The 21,520-nt window shown below is 40.4% G+C and overlaps 2 protein-coding genes across 11 annotated transcripts; one reads left to right on the top strand and one right to left on the bottom strand.

Moving 5' to 3' along the window:
• Positions 1-636: 636 nt before the first annotated feature.
• On the top strand, positions 637-15,229 carry LOC110981086 (uncharacterized). 10 transcript variants are annotated; one of them, XM_087134696.1, is made up of 7 exons: positions 637-786; positions 1,617-1,696; positions 2,607-2,734; positions 4,292-4,379; positions 5,740-5,797; positions 9,957-10,139; positions 12,001-15,229. In XM_087134696.1, exons 6-7 carry the CDS (start codon positions 10,026-10,028, stop codon positions 13,594-13,596), a joined length of 1,710 nt encoding a protein of 569 aa, XP_086990822.1. In that variant the 5' UTR covers positions 637-786; positions 1,617-1,696; positions 2,607-2,734; positions 4,292-4,379; positions 5,740-5,797; positions 9,957-10,025; the 3' UTR covers positions 13,597-15,229. The 10 variants fall into 10 exon arrangements, with proteins under 10 accessions (XP_086990822.1, XP_086990819.1, XP_086990826.1 ...); XM_087134693.1 differs by having other exon boundaries at positions 5,583-5,797; XM_087134700.1 differs by lacking the exon at positions 5,740-5,797.
• On the bottom strand, positions 14,960-20,964 carry lsm5 (LSM5 homolog, U6 small nuclear RNA and mRNA degradation associated). Its single transcript, XM_022238312.2, has 5 exons — positions 20,856-20,964; positions 19,312-19,407; positions 18,501-18,528; positions 18,033-18,105; positions 14,960-16,332 (listed from the first exon to the last, which is right to left on the bottom strand). Exons 1-5 carry the CDS (start codon positions 20,902-20,904, stop codon positions 16,300-16,302), a joined length of 279 nt encoding a protein of 92 aa, XP_022094004.1. The 5' UTR covers positions 20,905-20,964; the 3' UTR covers positions 14,960-16,299.
• Positions 20,965-21,520: the final 556 nt, after the last annotated feature.

Genomic DNA, 21,520 nt, shown 5'->3' with positions numbered 1-21,520 from the left:
ACATCAACACCAACGTCAGACTGAAAACAAAAACACCAAGCTTCTCATCTCATCTGATTAGCAGCACACCCCTTACCATTTTTCCTGCACATCGACATAATGCTGTTAATCTCTAGTAAGTGGAAAAGAAATTCCGCCGGAATAAATAGACCGTGAAATTTCTTATGCGGGAAGGTTACCGCTTTAGAATTCCTGTCACATTCAACTACTGAATTAGAAAGATGACGGCGCATGGGTTTTGTGTTCAGATTAAAGGATTAATAATGGCTTTTTTACCTTGGCAGCGGTCAGACGACTGCTTCGTGTATTTTTTCCAAGTTGGCTGACAAGATGAGTTGTTTGAAGGGGTCTTACGTGTTGACGGTAGTCAGTATGACCGGTAGAAAAGCATGTGTCTCATGCGCGTACATAATTATAAACTCGCCTACAACCACAGAGGATGATTGAAGATTTAAAAAACTGACCTTTTTTAACCACATACATGCAGCATCACTATTTACAACCAACCAAAAAACCAACAGCGGTACATGCTTCCGTGCTTACAGACACTGAACAAAGGCAATGGTATTCAGACTTCGTGTGCATGGCAGGTTTCTCTAAGATTGGATCGATATTCTACAGTTCGTTTAACAACAATTCGTAGTTTGCCTTCAGAGGCTGTGGTTATAAACTCATACAGAAGTCTTAATAGAACTTACAAGTGATTGAGGTTTCATCAACCGCACTGATGTAGAACTTTCACAATACTTGTATGTCTGGAATGTTTGCAACATTGTAATGCCGAAGGTAAGTACACGGAGTTAAATGTATGTGAAGTGTTACCCTTTCTGTTTCAGTTATTACTTTTATTTCCGGGTAAATTGCATTTTCCTGACCCCAAAAGCATAAAAAGGAAGACATTATTGAAATACGTCTCGCCTTCGTGAAACTGGGAATGATGGAAGAGGAATCTAACGGGTAGAAATGCCAATTGCGAATGCCCTCTTATAACTTAAGCCACGGATGTATTCCGAGTGCTGGCTGTTTACGACGCCACGCCCCTTTCTTTGAAAATTGATTCTCGATCCACATTTGAACGGTGAGCCCATTCCCATAACCCCATGCCAACTCGGGCCAAGTGCATCTGGGAATATTTCACATTGCTGATGGTGAAGCCCAAGAATTAAAAAAAAAAGAGCTTTTCGCTCACGTAACACATTATTGATGGGTAAAAGTGAGCGAAGACTCCCACTTTTTTCAATAACATTACCATTTAGACTACGTTATTCTGCTACGTACTTAGAATTTGTCAAGGTAACTTATGAACAGTCAGTTCACAAGGAAACCAAATTTTCCAGCCAGAAATATTAAGAAACTAACTATTCAAAACAAAACCAAAAGGGGCTGGAGTAAAGTTTGGACAAGGGAAGCAGGCTTAAACATTTGACACAAGTGCACAAGTTAAGTGCCAATAACTAATATTATCCAGTGTTCATGTCTTATGCTTTTTTGGTCGGTTTCCTTCTTGTTATGATCGATCATCGGGCGTTAAGTACTTCCACTCCATTTTCTGTAGTAAATTCGAGGCGTGTAATTTGCTCGCAGGACGATGTACTTTATCACATTTTTCTGACCAGGTACGAACTACAGCATGATGGATCGATCCCCAAACACTGAAAAAACTGAAAAGCCCATAACAACATCCTCCTGTTACAAGGTCAGTTTGAGTGGTGTACCGGTATGTGTGGATATGTGGGGGCGGGTTGGTTGGGGTTAAATGTGGGGGAAACGGTACACGACGTCCATACTAGGATAGATACCATCCTTTCGTGCATGGTGGCGCTGTTCAAAGCGAAGAGTATCGGAAAATAGGCGGTGATCTTCATAATAGCCGCACAATTTCTGATGCTCCGTGCGACATCAGCGAAGGACACTTTGTAACACCTCAGTACATTAGAAAGACGCAGAAAGAGGGGGGGTCTTATTCATACCTACAGAATCCTACATTAAACAGATAGGGTTAATCCAGACTCAGTGTTCCAGAATTAAAGCTGGCTACCAACCAGAGGTCATTCACAGAAACTAGCCACATCCAGATCAAGGCTTGATGCCAGGAAACATTTCTACAGCCAAAGGTCTTGGATAGCTGGAATAAATTGTCTGTTTGGTTTTTAATGGGCACATGAGGCCCCCTTAACCCTGCCACTTAGAGGTGCAGCTTAGGCTTCAAAGTACATGTATGCTCAGCTTTCCAGATTCCAGCGTCAATTTTGGATTTCCTATCGTTATTTCCTAGTCTTCATTCCCACAGATCTACTCGCCTGACACCGCCATTGCACAAAATTGAAGAGGTTTATGCTTGAAAAAGTACCATTCTAGTGAAAGGGGTTAATACACTATACCAGGCAGTGTAACCCGTTTGCGATACTTTCATCTGACCACTGTCGGAAGACTTCGACTTGCCTATAGCTCATACTTCACCGTCATCCAACGTAGTAGTCCACTACTAGAATGAACTATGATGGTGAACTATACAGTTTGTTTTTGCTATGCACTGTAGTGCCTTGCAGCTTTTCACACAACTAAAATAAACCAGTAAATCGGAAAATGTTCTCATACATCAACAGTACGTGCAGGGGGACACGTAGACACTTATGCAGGAGTTTCCATAGTCCACACAACATGATTGGGGAAACAGCAACCCAATGACCCAGTGGAGTTGGTCTACCAAAGACGGGTGCCGGTAATGTGATCCGTAAGGAAAATATATTCCAGGTTTATTTATAATTATGCTATTCTTAATTGCTGGCAGTGCGTCGTGGATTTTATTTATTTATTTTCAGATTCATGATTACGCAACGCAAAGTCGCAAACGATTGGTTTTTCTGCTTAAATATGCTACCCCAGGCGACCCGTTGTCAAAAAATTCGGTTGCTAATGTAGGCCTGGTACCGGTAGTCTGTAGCCATTGCCCAAACACTGTAATTTGCACCGAGTTGTGTTTGTGCTAATTGAACTGAAAATACAGGCTATCCTCCCTGGTCATTTGTTACGGAATCAAACAGATCCAGATCCATGAATCCTTTCCTTGAGGAAAAACTACAATTAGGCAAGTTGCTATGCAGGCACAATGCGGAGATGTTTATTTCTATAGCATTTCTTAAGAAGTTAGGCAAATACTTCGATTCCTTTGCATACATCCAACAAGGTACACACAAAAGATATAGACAGGACTCATGCTGTTAACTTGGATTATTTTTGACTGGACATGGGAAGGGTGGCTCGTCCAGTCGATAGATAACAAAAGAAGGCGGTTTAAAGGCTGAACTGTGGTCTGAATTTTTAATGGCTAAGCCGCCACTGAAGCTTGAAGAAGCCATAGCAATCGTACCTTGCAGGGTAGCCTAACCCGCTTTATAAGGGTACAGACTATTTGATGAGGGTCCTTGGATATGTGGGACTTCTTGGGCAAGTGGCGCATTAGAGCGATTAAGATAGAGCAGCGGGAATAACATGCAGGCCTGGCTCACTTCGTTGGGATACGTTTCTCAGCGATTGGTGGCATTAATGTCTATACATACATCTTCCTCTCACTATAAATAGATAGGATATGCCAGAAATGTTGCCCTTTTAGGGACACAGAGGCTACGTCAACACTTCTCGAGGTTTATTCCCAGGGATTTCGCAAGTCACTAACATGACTAAGAGAGAAGACTTAAGATACATGCATAATTTAACAAGCTTATTGAAATACGTTTTTTCACTAACTTTGTTCAAGGTCTGCTACTTCTTCCAATATATCAAATACTCTGTTATGCTGATCACCTTCCAGGTTCTTTCAAACACTCCCACTGTTTGTGAACATTCAGTGAATCCGTTTGCATGCTATTGTCAAAGATCACTTCCCACCTACGCCGAACATTTTTGGTTGACATATTGTCACAGCAACATCATTTATTACAACAGTTGACATAGAAAATTATGCTGTGTTGACCTGGGTCAGTCACTGCAGATATGTTGCCCGCTCCTCTTTCATCTTTGCTGTTTACACGAGGAAAAGTTCATTTTATCCTTCAAAGAGGTTACCCGTGTGCCTTTAAGATATTGTTATGTGACTTGATTTGTGTATACTGATTGTTTCGTGTTTTTGCACGCCATTGAAAACCATTTTCATTGAATAACAGTTGCACAATGTTGTTTAGAAGTTCAATGACCCTGTCGTCTCGTTTTAATAGACTTGTAGATTGGTGACAGATATCTCAGATTTATCTCGTTTATTTTTGTTTCATTACTATCTCTTTCCTTTGACAAGTTCATGACAAAGGGGGTCTCAGCCGATCACAATCGTCTGAACGCCAGGAGATTCTACAACCGCGTGTTACGTATATCGTCTAATGTAGGTAGGTGTTCACTTTGATCTGTTATGGAATTACGTTGGTTTGAAATTAATTTTGAATTTTTGCCCTGCCCGACGTGTATTCCAACACTGCACACTCAGTGTATGCCCCCGAAGGCCCCTTTTTTCACGGGCTTTCGGAGGCATACACTTAGTGTGCAGTGTTGGAATACACGTCGGGCAGGGAAAAAACCCAAAATTAATTTCATCTCCCCTGCGCAAATCCATCTTTGAAATACGTTGGTTTGCTTAATTTAAAATCACATTCAAATGGTACTTCTGAAACAGCAAATAAATCTAACCAAAGTGGGTATGCGTGACCTGTTAGTTCATACTCACATTTCGCAAAAATGTTTACATTCACCCATTTATACACCATAGAACAAACCGTTAGTTAATTACCGCGAGGTAATATCAGAAAAAAACCCGAGGACAAAGTCTGTTGGCATTGCAGTGTACGCCTTGCCGAAAATGCTTCTGTTCTTTTGAGACTACAATCATTTGTAATATGCTGTCTAGAAAAGCCGACCTGTTCTCAGCGAAGGGTCGCTTTTTGAATTGTACCCAAAGCCAAACCGTGACTTAACGGAAGGAAGAGTCGAGTGTTTGAGGAGTAAATTTACTCAGTGTTCGGTACCATAGCACGACCTCTAGACAATTGAAGCTGGAATTTGCGTAGGGATTACCTAGGACAACATTTACGTAGTGCACTAGCAAAATGCCACTGCTCAAGCGGGTGTGGTGGGTAGAAGATCCGCAACGATCCTTTCCAGAGATGAATTACACACCCTTGTTGAAGAACGCTGTTGCGAACAGATGTGTTTCGGTTTTGAGGTAACACCACCGATTTTGATGAAGAATCTTAGTCTGTTCATGAATTATCTGATTAGTGTTGGATTCCATTCTCCGTTACCAACAAAGATCATTCGTTGCAGCCGATGGGATATATCCCATCATGAGTACCTTAATTCAACATGCATAAAACGTGGGATTGGATTTGAAACGCAAAGCAGGTAATGATTCCTTGCGGACTTGATGAATTCTCACATAAGTTGATTGTTAATCTTTCTGCACTAGCACCAGGTTGTCAATTGACCTATGACTCATGGTCAGATTGTCAGTTCTTTACATTTTCCTCCGTCCATCGTTTTACGGACCCTTGAATATGGTCCATGTCTGTTGAGCCTGTTAACCTCTATTCCCACAGAAGTTCACCGCAACTTGACTTCAACTGTTGCTTTTGTTGTGACGTGGGATATGGTACTTCTAGTACACATATTGGCTTGAATGAGGTGATCAAGGTTTCTCGTATCAAGTAGGAGCAAATTTTGTATCCATGCGTGTATCTTTTTACACTACCCAAGATTTCCTGTGGTTGCGGTAGTGCCTTATCTTCTAGTTGTCAACGTGGAAAACCATCAGGTGAGTTTGTAAAAGTGTCGAATATTTTATAAGGCATTTCACATTTGTCAATAAAATCTGTAATTTGAGATCGCACTTTCTCCGAGTCCAAACTTTGTCACTGTTGGGCTCGTTGAGGATGAAGTTCAACCCTCCCGCTGACACTGTAAATTGACGGATGTCTCACAGGTAACGGTGCTAATTTAGCTTGTACTTTTGATCCTTCTCGATTTGTGCCAAATAGATGTTTATAGAACAAGATTCTCCTGTGCTGACTGAGGATTCCCAGTCCATCCTGCCCTGACAGGGATAAAACATCAAAAACGATTAAACATTGGTTATATCTTATCGGTCAGGAAAACTTCAAAAGGTGGCTTGTTGCTAATGAATTCAACAGTGATTTATTTTCAATACGTGCCCAAGAATGGGTAACTTTGATAAGTTATACAATCATCCAGCAACGCAATCCAATAAAAAGACATCCAAAAATTGACCACTATAACTAACAGATTATATGTGCAGTAGACTTTCAGTGAATGGAAATCAGCTGGACCTAGCCATGATATTTGTTATATCAGAAGTTCGTGGAGTGCCTGTCGCAGGCACATCGGAACCAAGGCTTTAGTTGCCACATTAAACATAATGTGCATTAACAGTGTTTGCATTTATGAGGAATGTCTGTATATCCTTGGCAAATTACTTTGCCTGTTCGATCATCAAACAAATGTTGCTCTCTAAAAATACATTCCCAGCGGATTTTAGAGGCATTTTTAAAAGAAGTCACTCTCTTTGTAAATGTAGGTGTCATAGCACACTAATAACCCTATAAGGTTATCACAAACCGCAGGGAAACGATAATTGTGGCTGAACGTCTTCCGCAAGGACACAAGAACCATCTTGACTCGGCTAGTTAAAAACGGGCAGATCCTCACTGCATTCATAGGAAAGTGTCTTTTGTGTGGAAAATTAGAACCAGTTGTGGGAACCCTTCCTTGTCCTTACAACGTTTTCCGTCCTCATAAACTGGTTGATATGACGTGTGCTTTCGAGTAAGAATGCCACGGAGACGAAGCCATTGAGACGAAGCCACACACCTGATGCTGAGTTCCACGAGGGTTATGCCTCATGACTGACGTGGGGCCTGTACTTGACTAGGACACGCGATAGACTCGTAAACACTATTTTGATTGTAAATACAATAATTACCTTGCCCAACAATAGCTCTTGTAACCTTGTTCGCTGTCGATATCAATTAATTTGCTGTTTGCCAACTACACAGAAATTCTATTACACGGGTGAGAGGGCGATGTTAAAACGTGAAGCCGATTCCGAAGAATACCCCCATTCAATGCGGATTACCTGTGCACCCGGAGACCCCACGAAGTGACAATCGGAACATCGTGGGGTGGCGTTGGTAATACATGCACAGTCGGGGGAACTTCTGAAGTGGGTTATTTGTGGTGTGGAGGCGCGACCAAAGTGAATATCATATAAATCAGGCCAATGATGGAATTATTTCAGATAGCCCTACATGCACAGTAATTGAGTTTTAAACTGATGTAAAATGTAACATCATGGCAGTTTCCTTGATCAGTTAGTCCAAGATAATCAAAGGTTAGTGGACATGTCAAGCTCGTTTAAACGTTGTTGATTTCCATGAATTCACACGCACTGAGTAAAAAATAGAAGGCTTGAGGTGCTTAAGTTGATTACTTTTTGAAGTTTACATAAAAACAAAATACTGCTTTTCCTAAGCACAGCCGGATGCGCTTTCGCTTGCTAATTAAAAAATAATAAAAAACAGACGAGACGCGGTATAACAGTGCTGTATAATCCACCACACAAATCATTAACCCTAACCCCCTAGGGATAATGTAAAAATCATATTGAAATTGCAGGATTGACGATTGTTGTGGCTGATTTTCTTTCCCTCGTATTTTCTCCAAAGACCTTTGAAAAGAAAACAGTTTTTGCCTCAGGTGTTAGCCAGAGTAGGCTTACGTGCTCATCAAAGATATTCCTCTCGATAGATGTCGTCTCGATCTGAACATTTTGTGCCACAACTTGGCATTAGATGTTGTAAAAACTGATGAGAATACACAGGGAGAACTGTCAAACTAAAATGGATTTCAGCATTTGACATTTTATACGGGTGCAGACAGGAGATGGAAGCCTCTCTAGCGTGTCCATCCCAGATTAAACGATTTATCTCACTTCGCGCATTTTCTTTCTAAACCGCGATCTAAGTCGTAAGACTACAGTAGGCGTTTTTTTCCTGGTTAAGCCAATTAATTTCTACTCCTGAAATCCACACAAAGCTTTTCTTGGAAACTGGTGGGTTGTTTGAGGTAAGATAGTGCTTCACATTTTGACACATTATAAGTAATCGATGGTGATAATGACAGGAGTTGGTACTGACTTCTACGGTGCAAAAGAATGGGCTTTGTTAGGAACATTTTGGGGAGGTTGGGCATGGTGAATAGACACTCATTACTGGTTATGTAACACTATACGCGTAGTTATCCGTGGTTAGGGTAGGCTGCTATTACAGCAAGTTCGATCGTACCCGCCACACCATTTCACTCACTGGTTGACAGGACAAGTTGACAAGGATATACTGGCTGGATTTCTCGGGAGTTTTTGAAGGTAAAACCAAACAATAATCGTGTTATTATTTGGCTGTTCCAAGGGTCTGAAACGGAAAAGTAAACGCAAATAGGGCCTGTATTGGGTTTACACTTCTAACTCGTCTGATGTTCATTATACTTCATTGGTCGCAAACACTCATAACACCACAAATTGAAGATACATGTACCAAAAATGAATGGTACTGTAAACCTGTAATCGTGATAGGCATCCTGTATGTTAGTGCATAATGCAGAAATCCGTCATTTTTGTGTCCAATTTTTTTCCTAATTTACAGTGTTTACGCTGTTTTTGACGATCGGATTGATAAACCGGATTTTGTATTGATGCAGTTTTACAAACACGATACTGGACACTGTTTAAAAGTACTCAAGTCCTTAAGACAGCTTTCTATGGTTGGATTGTATGGAATCCATGACCTTGCGTACAAGGCCTAACCAGCCACCCAACCTGCCTTATACACACCAGCACTAGTATTAAATTAAGGTCGAGTTAAACACTGCCGATATTAAATATGAATTTGACGTGATCTGCGAAAACCCTTCACATGGTGAGCTTTGTCATATCCTGTTTTCAAACCTGTTTAATTTGTGATTCTCGAAAACCTAGATTCATGTTCTAGACAACCTAAATGTAATATATCTGAAAACAAGAGTCTGTCCATATTAATTTGAAGTTTATTCAATCAAATGACAAAGCTTACCATGGGAAGGGTTTTCGGAAATCACATCACAAATTTCTCCAACATCTCAGTTGTTGGTTGAGACACCTGCGTTAGATGAATAACTTTTAGAGAGTTTCATCACTACTCTGAGATTTAACAAGCTTCTGTCAATCTGAAGATTGTGACTTTGTCGAAGATGACCTTCTGGCATAAGGGAATCTGTGCCAAAGGGTTATGCAAGTGCTTTTGAATCATATTCTTTACGAATGGCATCACATGGTAAATTGGTATTCTTGATTCAAGGATAGCATAGCCATTTCAAAGTTGGTGGTTGTAAAGTCTGTGGCATTTAAAGGTAATTTTCTCATAATCCCTATCCTCCAAACTGTAACCAGAGCCTGACACAACAGCATGGGTTATTGTTTGAATAAAATGACATCTTGGGTGAAATGGACAGCCTTGTATTGTGACAGCGTAACCATGATTAGAGAAGATAGGCACCACTAGGCACGTAGATTTACGGTGAACACGTATACATGTAGATGTCAACTGTGTGTCCACATCTGATTTCAGGTGTTATGGTTTGCTTACTTGGCAGTTTCTAGTGTTTCTGTAGATCGTAAAACCAAGGATTGTCTAATTTATTCATTCTATTTTAGACAAACCGCTGGTGAAACTGCTGGAACAAATTCTACTTTCAGTTTTCGAAATTTTTTCAGGGGCTCCGTGGTATTCGCTTCTTCCGGGTTAGAATAGTCGAATTGTGATTCTCATAAAACGCTAAGGACACACAGTTTACGATCAGAATAAGCTTGTGCAGTCAGTATATTTAATCACCCATCAAAAAGTTTCATTTCTGATTTCTTATAGACATCTACTGGTGATACTTTGTGTAAGATTTTGACTTGTGTCTGACCTAACCGGAACAAATAGCAAGAAATGGCGTGGTCAGGTGAAGGCAGCGAGTATGACGAAGGTGAAGATGAAGAGACGGCTACTGACATCGATGATCTCCCGGATGAAGAACTCATCGTGGTCCTTCGAGATGAACAGGTGAAGTTCTACAGAATTTGACTTTTCAAGAAAGTTGGCGTCGCCCACGTTTAAAAATCTTGATGTACAGTTTTCACCGAGTTTGGCCCAAACTGCAGTCACGTATTGGTACGCGTGGGGTCTACATGCATGATGCCCCATAGCTCATCAGCTCTTTATTCTCAGAGTTCCTTTTATCTGCATCCTTCAAAACATCGCAAATAGACCACATCCCCATCTGTAATTGCCCCATCTTTTCTCAGTCATTTTGAAGCCCTCTGCAAACAGATTATCAATCAAATTCGATCTCGGTTTCGTTTAATTCTTTTGTTCGTATCGTGATGTATTGGTCTGTGGAGGTCTAAGGGGTAAGGTGGGTCCGACAGATAATGGACGCAAGAGAACTATAACAATGGCACTCGTACCCCTCTTCATTCTTATTTACGATGAAAAAAGAATTCATAGTCCCTTTAGGCATCTAATAACGTCCGTCGCTAATAAGTTACCCTTTCACTCTTTGCCGAAATGAGAGATTATCCACGCTTATTTTTATCCAGTTAGCTGCACGATTGGTTTGGCATGGGGTTCGAAATACATAATTCGGAGATCTAAAACCCGCTTGTTGAATAATGCTGTGGACTTTTGCACGTTTGTAGTCGTTCTCAGGTATAAAAAATATCGACACAAACAAGGATTACAGTTTTTAAATACATATCTATTGCAGTGACAAAACTGACGTCCCAAAACTTTAAGTACTTGATGTTAGTGCAAAGGAAAAAGAAATCCTTGTTTTTGTTGAAGTTCCCCTGTTGGAGTTTATCATAGGCGTTCCTCTGTAAGTGTTGCGGTTGGGTTCTCGGAAAGGCAAGCCAAATGACTCTAAAAACCATCAACCCCTCTCTTCACAAAGGTATAACCGTCTAGTTTGAAGCTGTCTGCTGCTTGACAATTACGAAGGAAAGCAAAACTCAATTGATTACTTGTATAGAGAAATGTAGTGAATTCACATTGCTCTTTTAACAATGTACCCAACTCACATCTTTAATTAAAAGCAAATTTGGGTATTTGGTGGATTTTATGGAATATAATATTTTGTGGAATATTCGTATTATAAATACGTATTCACAATACAAATATTCTCGTTGATCGTTGGAGGACCGGAACACTTGATTTTTTTTATCAGAGGACCTTTTGTATGCTGGCCTTTGACGACCCACATTCTTCCTTTCGTCGTCTCTGCTTAAAGCCTACCTGCAATGATTTTTCAGACACAATTTTTTTCTGCAACTTTACACTCTTCCTCAATGTATGGAAACTATTTGTAGATCCCTTACATACATGCATTTTTTTAACATGTCAATTTCCTTTGCTCCCCTGGACAACTGAGTGTGCTGTTGCTGTGATGTCATCCAGGGAAGAGACATAGTTTAGTGCAGATAGGTTTTTCTGTTCAAATTGTGTACCCAAAGTTTACTCACTGAAAACATTTCTGAGCAAGGGTCAATTGCTTGCTTATTAGTATAACAAAACGTGAAAAAATGCAGTCAAGCAAAAACTAAACAATGCACTACATGTATATGTAATTGTACAAACTACTGGGACATTGGGGCCTTCTTCTGGGGATGACATCGCGGTTTTGCTCATGAATATGGAAATATTCATTAGCAGAAAAAACCAACCAGGCTGCAAAATATCTTTTTATCTGGTTTGTATTTTAAAAAAGCCATTGCAGCTGTCCTTTTAGAATATTTTGACCGTACCACAACTTATTCTCTTACCCTTAATGCACTGTTTAAGCAGGCTCAGTAACGAGTGCATACTTACTTTTCCGTTTGTGCACACGATTTTTAAGGCTTACATCTATATTTCTTTCTCCATGCAGAACAGTATCAAGGAGGCACAACGTCTCATTCATAAAGAGATCAAGTCAATTCGTCGAGAATTGAAGAGACTCATAAGACATTATGCTACTGCACAACCCAACCAGCAGGTTGATGTACAACAACATCAACGAATCAGGTCTGTTGACTCTGGTCTAGGGGAGGTGAGCTATTCAACTGACTACACCACAGCCAGTGAGGTCGCATCATCACATGAGGACAGCGAGGTGGGATACCAAGCCTTTCTTGATTATGACACTGATCAGTTAGTCACACCTCTGAAAGGGGATGGAATGTACAGTCAGCAATCTTCAGAGGTTTACGAAGCAGGCACAGGGTGTGAGGAGGAAGGGTCCACAGTACTCCCACCTCCAAATTACAAGGGAAGTTTTGAACATCCCGGCAAAACTGAAAATGGCTTCAGGTCTGGCTATGGGATTCCTCTGCACTGGAGCAACAGTGAAATAACACCGGCTCTGGATGATCACACTCGGGGGAAGAATTCTACTTATGAAGATGCCTACAGCATGGTGAGAAGGAGGCATAGTGCAGACAAGCCACTCAAGAACAGCACGTCTAAAAGCTCCGGTAACAGGTGGAAATCAATTATTCATAAGCATGGCCAGAAAATCTATTCCATCCCAGAATCTCATCAGAATCATCTAATACAAGAATCCATCCAGAGCTCAGGAGATGAGTCACTAAGTTTTCAAGACTTAACAGGGTATCGTAATAATGAGTTTGACCAACCCAGAAGATACAGTTGCTCTCGATTACAGAGTAGAACAGAACGCTATAGTACCAGGCAAGTGAAAAGAACCCAGTCAGCTCAGCATATCGATGTCAGAAAGGATACCATGTCTGGATCAGATTCTTCTGCAACAAATGGGAACCAGGGGTTCCCTAAGCCAAACATGCCCATATTAAAGAAAACTGACTCTTCAAGGTTTCTTTTGAGGCCAGAGAGTGGAAATGAAGTGCTTTCAGACAGACCCCCATCGGTAGCCAGCGACACATCAGAAAGGACCTCATCAATCCGTCAGTGGAATGGGAAGTCTAGAATGCCTGCACAAAGCTCGGAGGATGAGGTTAGGGATTTGCCACGATTTTCAGACAGGAGCTATGATTGCTACTTTGATGCCGAGAGTTACAATCAGTCTCCACATTTTTCCCCTGGGCTCTCAAAGCGGACAGGCTCCTCCAAACATCATCAGCAGCAAGGAGTAAGTCCATCGAGAATTAACAGAGCCTCATCATCTCCGAGTGGTACTTCCAAAAACACAAGCAGTGCAAGGTCTAGGAATGCCAGGCAAAGTCACACTAATAGGGACGACATTCACAGAAATGCTTTCATGGATGAAAACTGGAATGCAGAACCTTTACCCGAGTCCCAGTCTGACCTCTCATATCCAAGCAACGAGGAAGCTTACATGGAGTCCTATACTGATCACGCTGCTCAGCAATACAGAGGTCAGAAACACCCTTACAGAGCCAGTCATACCAAAAACCGAGATACATGTAACTTCTTGAAAGATGTAGGTGGAAGTCCAACTCATCCATTAATGAAAGCAAAAGGACTAGTATCGAGTATTCCTTAACCAACAATTACAAATACTTGTATTACTGAAGTCATACCGAAATATGATGTAATTATGAACCAGAAAGTGTGGTGCAAACAAAGAGTATGCTCACATGTTGGCTCACTCACTGGTTCCCGCACTAATGCCTTTTACACATTAGACAGTTTCGGCATAATATGCATGCACATATCACGTATTCGTATCTTTTTTTGTTTGACGCCATCATGTCGGGTGCTACCTACGTGTATGTTACTAGGTAGCCATGTGTGTCATCACATACGGACGTGCAAATCATGCCAAAACTAAATTTTTGCAACCTGATACGTACCCATGTACGTGTTCTGTACATGTACAAACATGAACTGTCGAAACTGTCTAATAGTACATGTGATGCATTTGCTTTAGTACTCTCTGTGCAGTACAATGTCTTCAGTCAATGATATTTCAGTCAATATGTATGTACGTGAAGGTTGAAGGAATAAAACTCCTACTATGAACATTGCCACAACAACCCATTGATTTTCACTACACCATTAAGGTATCTTACACATGCGAGGCCAACATGTCTTAACTTGAAATTTCCCCAAAGCAATATATTGTTTTGTTCAAAATAATGTAAGTTAAAGTAGAAAGTCGCTATGCATTTGCTCTTCCTCCATCAATGATCACGGTGGGTAATTAGTTAATTTAATTGAAGCTCATACCTACTCTCTTCCTTGAATTTAAGCTGCATTTGAAAGCTGAAGTTACACATTGTCGGTGACTGACCTATACGTTCACTTGAATCAATCAAAATTGGACAAAATGTAAAGTTTTCTCCAACCAGCTATAAAAACACTTCACTCTTATTGGCCTTGCACACATTTACTCTGAACTGACTGGGGATGCAGTAAAACAGAGAAATAAAAAAAAGGCCAGTTGCTTTATTTTCAAACAAAGAACAAGTGTTTTCAGTTATTATAAATAATGAAGTCAAATGGACGCTTTGCTAGTTAAACACAAGCCAACTTTTGACCCTTCTGTTGTGCTCGAAGGTCAACCCAATTCATCCATGCAATTTGACAACAGCAAAAAATCATGCTAGGAAAGGACAGAAAATTAAGAGCCACTGTCATTGTGATGTCTATCCTAAAGCCTAAAAGGTTTGGTTTGAAAGCAGGTATACATGTACACAATGTACTCATTTGTTTCCCTGCACCAATATGAAAACAGGTGTCGGGTGTCATATATATATGTACTGTCATTTGCCAAAATTTTGCCAAATTGTTACAGCTGGTCAGGTGACAAAAAACACAAATTGGCCTGAAATGCTTACCAAAAGTAAAAAGAAACTAAACCTTGCACACAGGGAGCAAGTAGGATACATGAAGGTCCAACCATATCATTTGATGCATGAATTTTTATTAACGGCACAAACTGCAGAGAGTAATAGTAATGCCAGCAAGTCAGGTGAAAGACTATAAACAGCCGCTTTTTGGCAACTATATGCAAATGTTATTCCAAACTATAGGACCTACTCCACTTGAGTCAGTTAAGTTCTTTGCCTACAGTTTGCTTAATGGGTAACTGTCTTTGTCATTCTTGGAGACCACATGAAATGATTGTTATAGTGATAAGTTTTGCCAAATAAATATAACTGAATCATACTACAGCCCAATGTGAGTGTGTGAGTTCCTCACAAACATGATACATGTAAACAACTATTGTTACTGATTATCCTGCAAGTGCATTAGGCTATACTGAGTCACTAAAAAACGTAAAGCATAAAGTGAAAACAAATGCAGGCCCTCGTGTCTGTACACAGATTGAAAAGAAACTCCTCTTTGCTCAATTGTGGCAACAGTGTCCATAAGTGACAAAAATAATACTTTAATATGACAAAATGACTTTTGATATAATTAGAGCCAACGATTATCCCGTTATTTTTTATGCAATTAACAGGCGAGGATGCTTGCCCCGATTCTACATGTATCAACACTGGAATTTCTCTTCATCTTTGCTGACAAGAAGAACCATTTTCAAAATGCTAAATGAACAGAATTCAAAGTTGTTCTGTAATTAAATTTCCTATTACAGTAAAGATATTAACAGAATGAACAAATCTTGTTTCACGAATACACAAATACAAGAACACATTCAAAGGCCTTTGACTGTTGTCAAGATTTTAGTAATACTCAGAAATCATTGGAAATAATTTGGCCTCAGTATGACTTATCTCCCTAGAATTTCTTTGTGAAGAAAACAAATAATTTCTCAAGGCCTACACAGAATGGGTTTTTTATGTGTCGAAAACAAAGAAAAAAAGCATATGTAAATGTACAATAAATGTACCAGTAATACATAAAAACTGCAAGTCAGCTTTCATGAAGGTACATGTATATGATTTACCGATACAGTGAAACATGTAAAAACTAAAAAAAAAACAAAAAAAAAAACAAAAAAGCTAACCAAAAAGCATACATGTATATGTAATTTAATGTTTCAAAGGAGTGTATGTCATTTTCTGTGAAATGACAAAACTCCAGAGCATGTGCATTTTTGGCAAAAGTGGTAAAAAAGTCACACCTTCATGAAAAGTTTGACCAAACACAGCAAGCCGGATAGCATCATCTTGGAGTTGTGATCTCATACAGTGTATGTCCCTACCCCAAGATATGTACCTGGTAGACCTCACAGGTTGAAATATCTCTTGCAACCCTAGTCCTCTGGTGTCATCTTGTGCTATACCTCAGGCCCTTCACCACCAGGAATAAGCTGTCATGGCAGATATGACACAGAAAGTATGTGCATAAACATGAATCTCACACAATAACCTCAAGTCACGGTTCAACACAGTACAATATTGCAGATGAATCCTTTTTGTGAATCAAATAAATGTATTAATGTATGGAGTGCTGTAATAATAAAAATAATAAAACGTTATATATAAAGCACATATCACTTTGAAAGTCCATATGCATTTATTACTATCACCCCTGCATATAGGAATCACAACAACTGAACATTCCTGAAACCGTCTCAGCTCCGGGGGGGGGGGGGATACACCAGCTGATGCCGCCCTATCAGGCACACACAGCTAACATAACCATATCTGCCCTCACAGACACCCACTTACTCCTGGGTGGAGAGAGGCACATGGGGCTAAAGTGACTTGCTCAAGATCACAACATGCTGACACCAGCTGGATTCGAACCCCCTGACCCTATGATCAGAAGCTACAAACCCTAACCTACGATTACATGTATGTACATGTACTTGCACTTCTGACAAGACTAAATATAAGAGTTGGACAGAAATGTACCAGTACAACTGCATGCACATGAATTTGCAGTTGAGCATCAATGCTCTGCCCTTTCACAAAAACCATGCATAGTGCATACCCATGGTCATCCATTCCTTCTCACTCAAGCTACTCAGGCAACCTTGCCTTGGAGCTTCGGCCTGATACCAACAACATGTACCTGTGCCTCATGTTGTTTTTGTCAGTTTCACCATTGTGCATACCCATGGTCATCCATTCCTTCTCACTCAAGCTACTCAGGCAACCTTGCCTTGGAGCTTCGGCCTGATACCAACAACATGTACCTGTGCCTCATGTTGTTTTTGTCAGCTTCACCATAGTGCATACCCATGGTCATCCATTCCTTCTCACTCATGCTACTCAGGCAACCTTGCCTTGAAGCTTCGGCCTGATACCAACAACATGTACCTGTGCCTCATGTTGTTTTTGTCAGCTTCACCATAGTGCATACCCATGGTCATCCATTCCTTCTCACTCATGCTACTCAGGCAACCTTGCCTTGGAGCTTCGGCCTGATACCAACAACATGTACCTGTGCCTCATGTTGTTTTTGTCAGCTTCACCATAGTGCATACCCATGGTCATCCATTCCTTCTCACTCATGCTACTCAGGCAACCTTGCCTTGGAGCTTCGGCCTGATACTAACAACATGTACCTGTGCCTCATGTTATTTTTGTCAGCTTCACCATGTTTCACTCATCGTTATCCCAGATCTTCAGGCATATAAATTGAATCCCTGAAGACTGTGGTGGTCTGGGGCATATGCTTCATAGTAATCCCCAAATAAATTGAGTCAATGAAAAACTGAACATGAACATGTAATCGATCACCTGAAGAAAAGGGGCCCTATTCCAGAAAAATGTCTTGGTGGATGGATGGAAGAAAACTCCTGTAAGTGCTAAAACGTGTGGGACTTTGCGAATAAATTGATGTATGAAGTGGTTAGATACCCATAAAACAACAACTTGAAGTGTGAATTGAACCTTTTAACACAGAAAGAAATTCAATGTACCAACAATAAAGAGATGGTTCTGACTCATGATAACCAGACTGGATTGGTTGAGAGCCAGGGAATGACAGTATGCTGTCCACAGGACACTGACCCACTTTAAATATAAGAAGGTCGGATTAAGAAAGTCCGTTGCTACTCACCATTGTGATGTTATTTCCATTCAACAAAATCTGGTCCAGTTTGGTCATTCTCCTACCTTCAGACGTTAACTCACTGAAAGATACATGCCAGTAAATATAATGTACCACACATAAAGGAATTGATTGTTAGCAGAGGAAGGGGTGTGAAACAATACCCTCAGACAGTGGAACAGAACATTGAATCAAAGGAAATAAGACGTTTCACATCGATACACGCTTGCTTGATGCTTGCACAAGAACAGACCAGAAGTTCAGTTTGATACAGCTAAATTGCGCAAGTTAACTACATGTAACTTGCTTCATGATTTTACATAATGTACATGAAGAGGACATTTGTAACATGTCCCAAAATTCATGTTCCCCGTATCAAGACCAATTACAGTTCTGCCCAGTCTGAACAGAAACAAGATATGGAATTAGTATCCAAGTCACATAGTTTCATAAATGCAGACATTGTGTAATACTTACAATTCAACAACATCTTCCAAGACCATGTCTGAGGTGAGAGGTTAAAGAACTTGCAAACAAACTTTTAAAGGGAAGCACGTATAAATAAGTGAAAGCAGAATTATCGTCATTTAGTTGACCTGCAACAGACTGATAAATGATAACCAATTTAAATTGTTTTACTACTTCTTAAACTAATACAGTAAATTGTTCAATACACATAAAGTGTGTCAATTTTTTCCATTTTTTAAAACACTTTTTGGTCTCCAAAACTGCACTCCTCATTCTATACAGTCCATTAATGTGAAGACCTAAGCGAATATTCAGTTAATGTCAGTGAATTTCTTTTGACAATTTTTCTTCATTTTACCCTTTTCACTTCACACTTTACACAAAAGGTGTCAGACTACATTTATATGAAGCCAATGAATATTTTGACGGTTCTTCATTTCAAGATGACATTTTATGGAGAGTCATCTCTGACTGGTCAATATCAATGAAGCATGTTTCCTCTGCATGACCTGATAAGCAGGCTTGTTTGAAGTACAGTCTGGAAGCTAAGAAGATCACTCAGATACATTTCAGACGATCCTCTCAATGAATAAACAAGAGATGGTGTGTTTGTACACAGCAACAATTCTCTTTGGTGTGGACACACCACATGCACACAGAAGTTCAAGGTGTTTGGTGCTACCTCAGACAAGGCACATACAACCAATTTCTGTCGGCATGTGCAAGACAAATGCTAGTGAAGCATCATTCGGGAACAATTTGCTGGTGCTGGCAATAATGTCAACTAGTTTTAACTCCTGCCTCTTTTTGAAAAGGATACTGACAAAGTCATCAAATCCAAGTAATGTTCCAACAATCTCCTTGTCGCTTTTCATGACAATATGAATACGGGATCCAATGCATTTATCAACAAGCTCTGAAAGAATGCAGTGGCAAACTCATTTTATTACTTGTAACAATAACCAGTATATATACAATGTATCAAGGCCTATCAAATAAAAACTCCTGTGGCTGGGAATGTCAAGAAAATCACAATGCACTGCAGTAAGATTCCGCCCCCCCCCCCTTTAGGGTTGGGGAGAAAACTCTCAACATCAAGTACGGTTGGTACTCATAATTAGTATCACTATGGAACCAGCAGTAGTATTAATTCTGCAGGAATTCACCATCATTTTAAACAATGTTACCAATAAGGATAAATACAGGTACTGGTATATAAGTGAGGAGTTTAATTGTGTGTGGCGGCGAACAACCTGACAAAAAGATGGAATTCATACAGTTACAGCAGGTGCATGTGAGTCTAGACATTTTAATCAATAGGGCTATTTAAGGAGGGTATGAGTGGTGATACTAACAAATTTCTACTTCTACGTCATTACTGGTCCCGAATTGAAAAGTATGATATGATCAGATATGCAACTGAAATTTTCTTTTTGTTGTCATTTTTGTAAATCTTGGGAGATTTTCCATTCAACCCCTCAAAACGCAGCCCAGGGAAACCACTTCACATACAGATGCCAGTAATTACTCCTTGCAGTGAATTAATAGCCATCATAAAGCAAAATAAAAGTCAAGAAAAATTCTATTTACACGTAGGAGGGAAAATAGGCCTACCATGTTGTGTGTATAAAAACACTTAGTCCTAGAACTTTTCAGACCAGTCTCAAAGAGTTTCAAGTGCCATACCATATGGAACTCTTTCCCAGCCCATTTAGGCCTTTTGTTTCACAATGATACGATCTTCCTAACCCATGCGCTCGTCTTGGGAAACACGAGCCAGTTACAGAGACCTCTTGGTAAAAACAGTGGGGATTGTGAATATGGGGACCCGGTTCCTATAACCAGGCCCATGATAACAGGAGGGCATGAAGGGAGACCTACATTTGAAATTTGGATTCCCCAAGGACAAGGTAGATGACTTTGACACCAAGTATGGTTGATGTTGTGAAAAGAGGGCAGGGTTTTGAGTTTTGAGGGAAATTATGAGGGGAAACTGTGGATGATAGTGACATGACACATGGTCAAGATGCTGAAGTCACATTTGCATGGCTGGCTTATCAGTAGGAATTCACATTTTCTCACAATTTAAAATTTCAAAAAAACAGTGTCAGGGCAGTTCAGACAGCGTTGCCTTTGTTTTTTAGGGGAATGACCAGTTATGCAAAGATAAAAATGACAAAAACAGTGGCCATCACACACGTACGTACATGTACGTACACACACATGCCTACTTGCGTGAAAACCTAGAATTATTGAAGACAGCAAGAAAGGACATTCCAGGGTGCAGATAGTTTCAGTTTCTTTAGGAATCATTCTCTATACTTTTAAGGACAATGAAACGGTAAAATCGGCAGAAAACATTACCTAACGGTAGGAGCAGCGACGGATTTGTGTTGGTAGTGGCGGCCGCCATTTTGTTGAGTTTGTCCACCGTGTGGTGGCGCTTTGCTATCGGTGGGGGGCACGGGATCCGGCTCCAAAGTTCTCCTAAAAGACTTTCTGAACATTTCAGAAAACGTAAACCCCAAACATCGTGTTATTACATGTATCTCTTGCTAAAGTACACTCAACAAACAACACAACATATAACCCCATCGACTGGCGGACTGCCAATGCATCGTAACTAGGGCTAAATTTCCGGGGGAGGGGGGCCCGGGGTTCACACATTTTTTGAAAGGGAGAAGATATGCTGCGTAGCTATATAAACTCAATGTAGATTTCAAATTGGGGAGAGGGTCACCTGGGGAGGGGGAACATCCACTGGGGATCACGTGCCCCCCGCTACGCCACTGCCGATTGCATAAAGCCCCCGTCCAACATTCGCTGTTTATGGCAAGGTCAGAAACCTCTCATTTTACGAAAAAGGAAGTCTTCCCAATTTCAAATCAGGCCTAAATTTATTTGGAATGCTGTACACACCTGTCAAATCAATATTAAGTCTGTGCTCCTGTACAGGTCAGAAACGTGAAGGGTCATCAACACGACAGCCAACAAACTGCAGACCTTCATCAACAGCTGCCAACACTACA

Source organism: Acanthaster planci, linkage group LG03 (genome assembly GCF_054643075.1).
Source record: "Acanthaster planci isolate LZ-2023a linkage group LG03, COTS_SCS, whole genome shotgun sequence".
Classification (NCBI taxonomy): Eukaryota; Metazoa; Echinodermata; class Asteroidea; order Valvatida; family Acanthasteridae; genus Acanthaster; species Acanthaster planci.
This window is presented reverse-complemented; position numbering and strand designations above follow the sequence as displayed.

Coding starts and splice junctions, on each gene's coding strand:
- LOC110981086 (XM_087134700.1), top strand. CDS start 10,026: ATGGCGTGGTCAGGTGAAGGCAGCGAGTATGACGAAGGTGAAGATGAA. Junction 10,140..12,000: donor TGGTCCTTCGAGATGAACAG/GTGAAGTTCTAC, acceptor TTCTCCATGCAG/AACAGTATCAAGGAGGCACA.
- lsm5 (XM_022238312.2), bottom strand. CDS start 20,904: ATGGCGGCCGCCACTACCAACACAAATCCGTCGCTGCTCCTACCGTTA. Junction 19,408..20,855: donor GTCGCTGCTCCTACCGTTAG/GTAATGTTTTCT, acceptor GCATTCTTTCAG/AGCTTGTTGATAAATGCATT. Junction 18,106..18,500: donor TTGGAAGATGTTGTTGAATT/GTAAGTATTACA, acceptor TGTATCTTTCAG/TGAGTTAACGTCTGAAGGTA.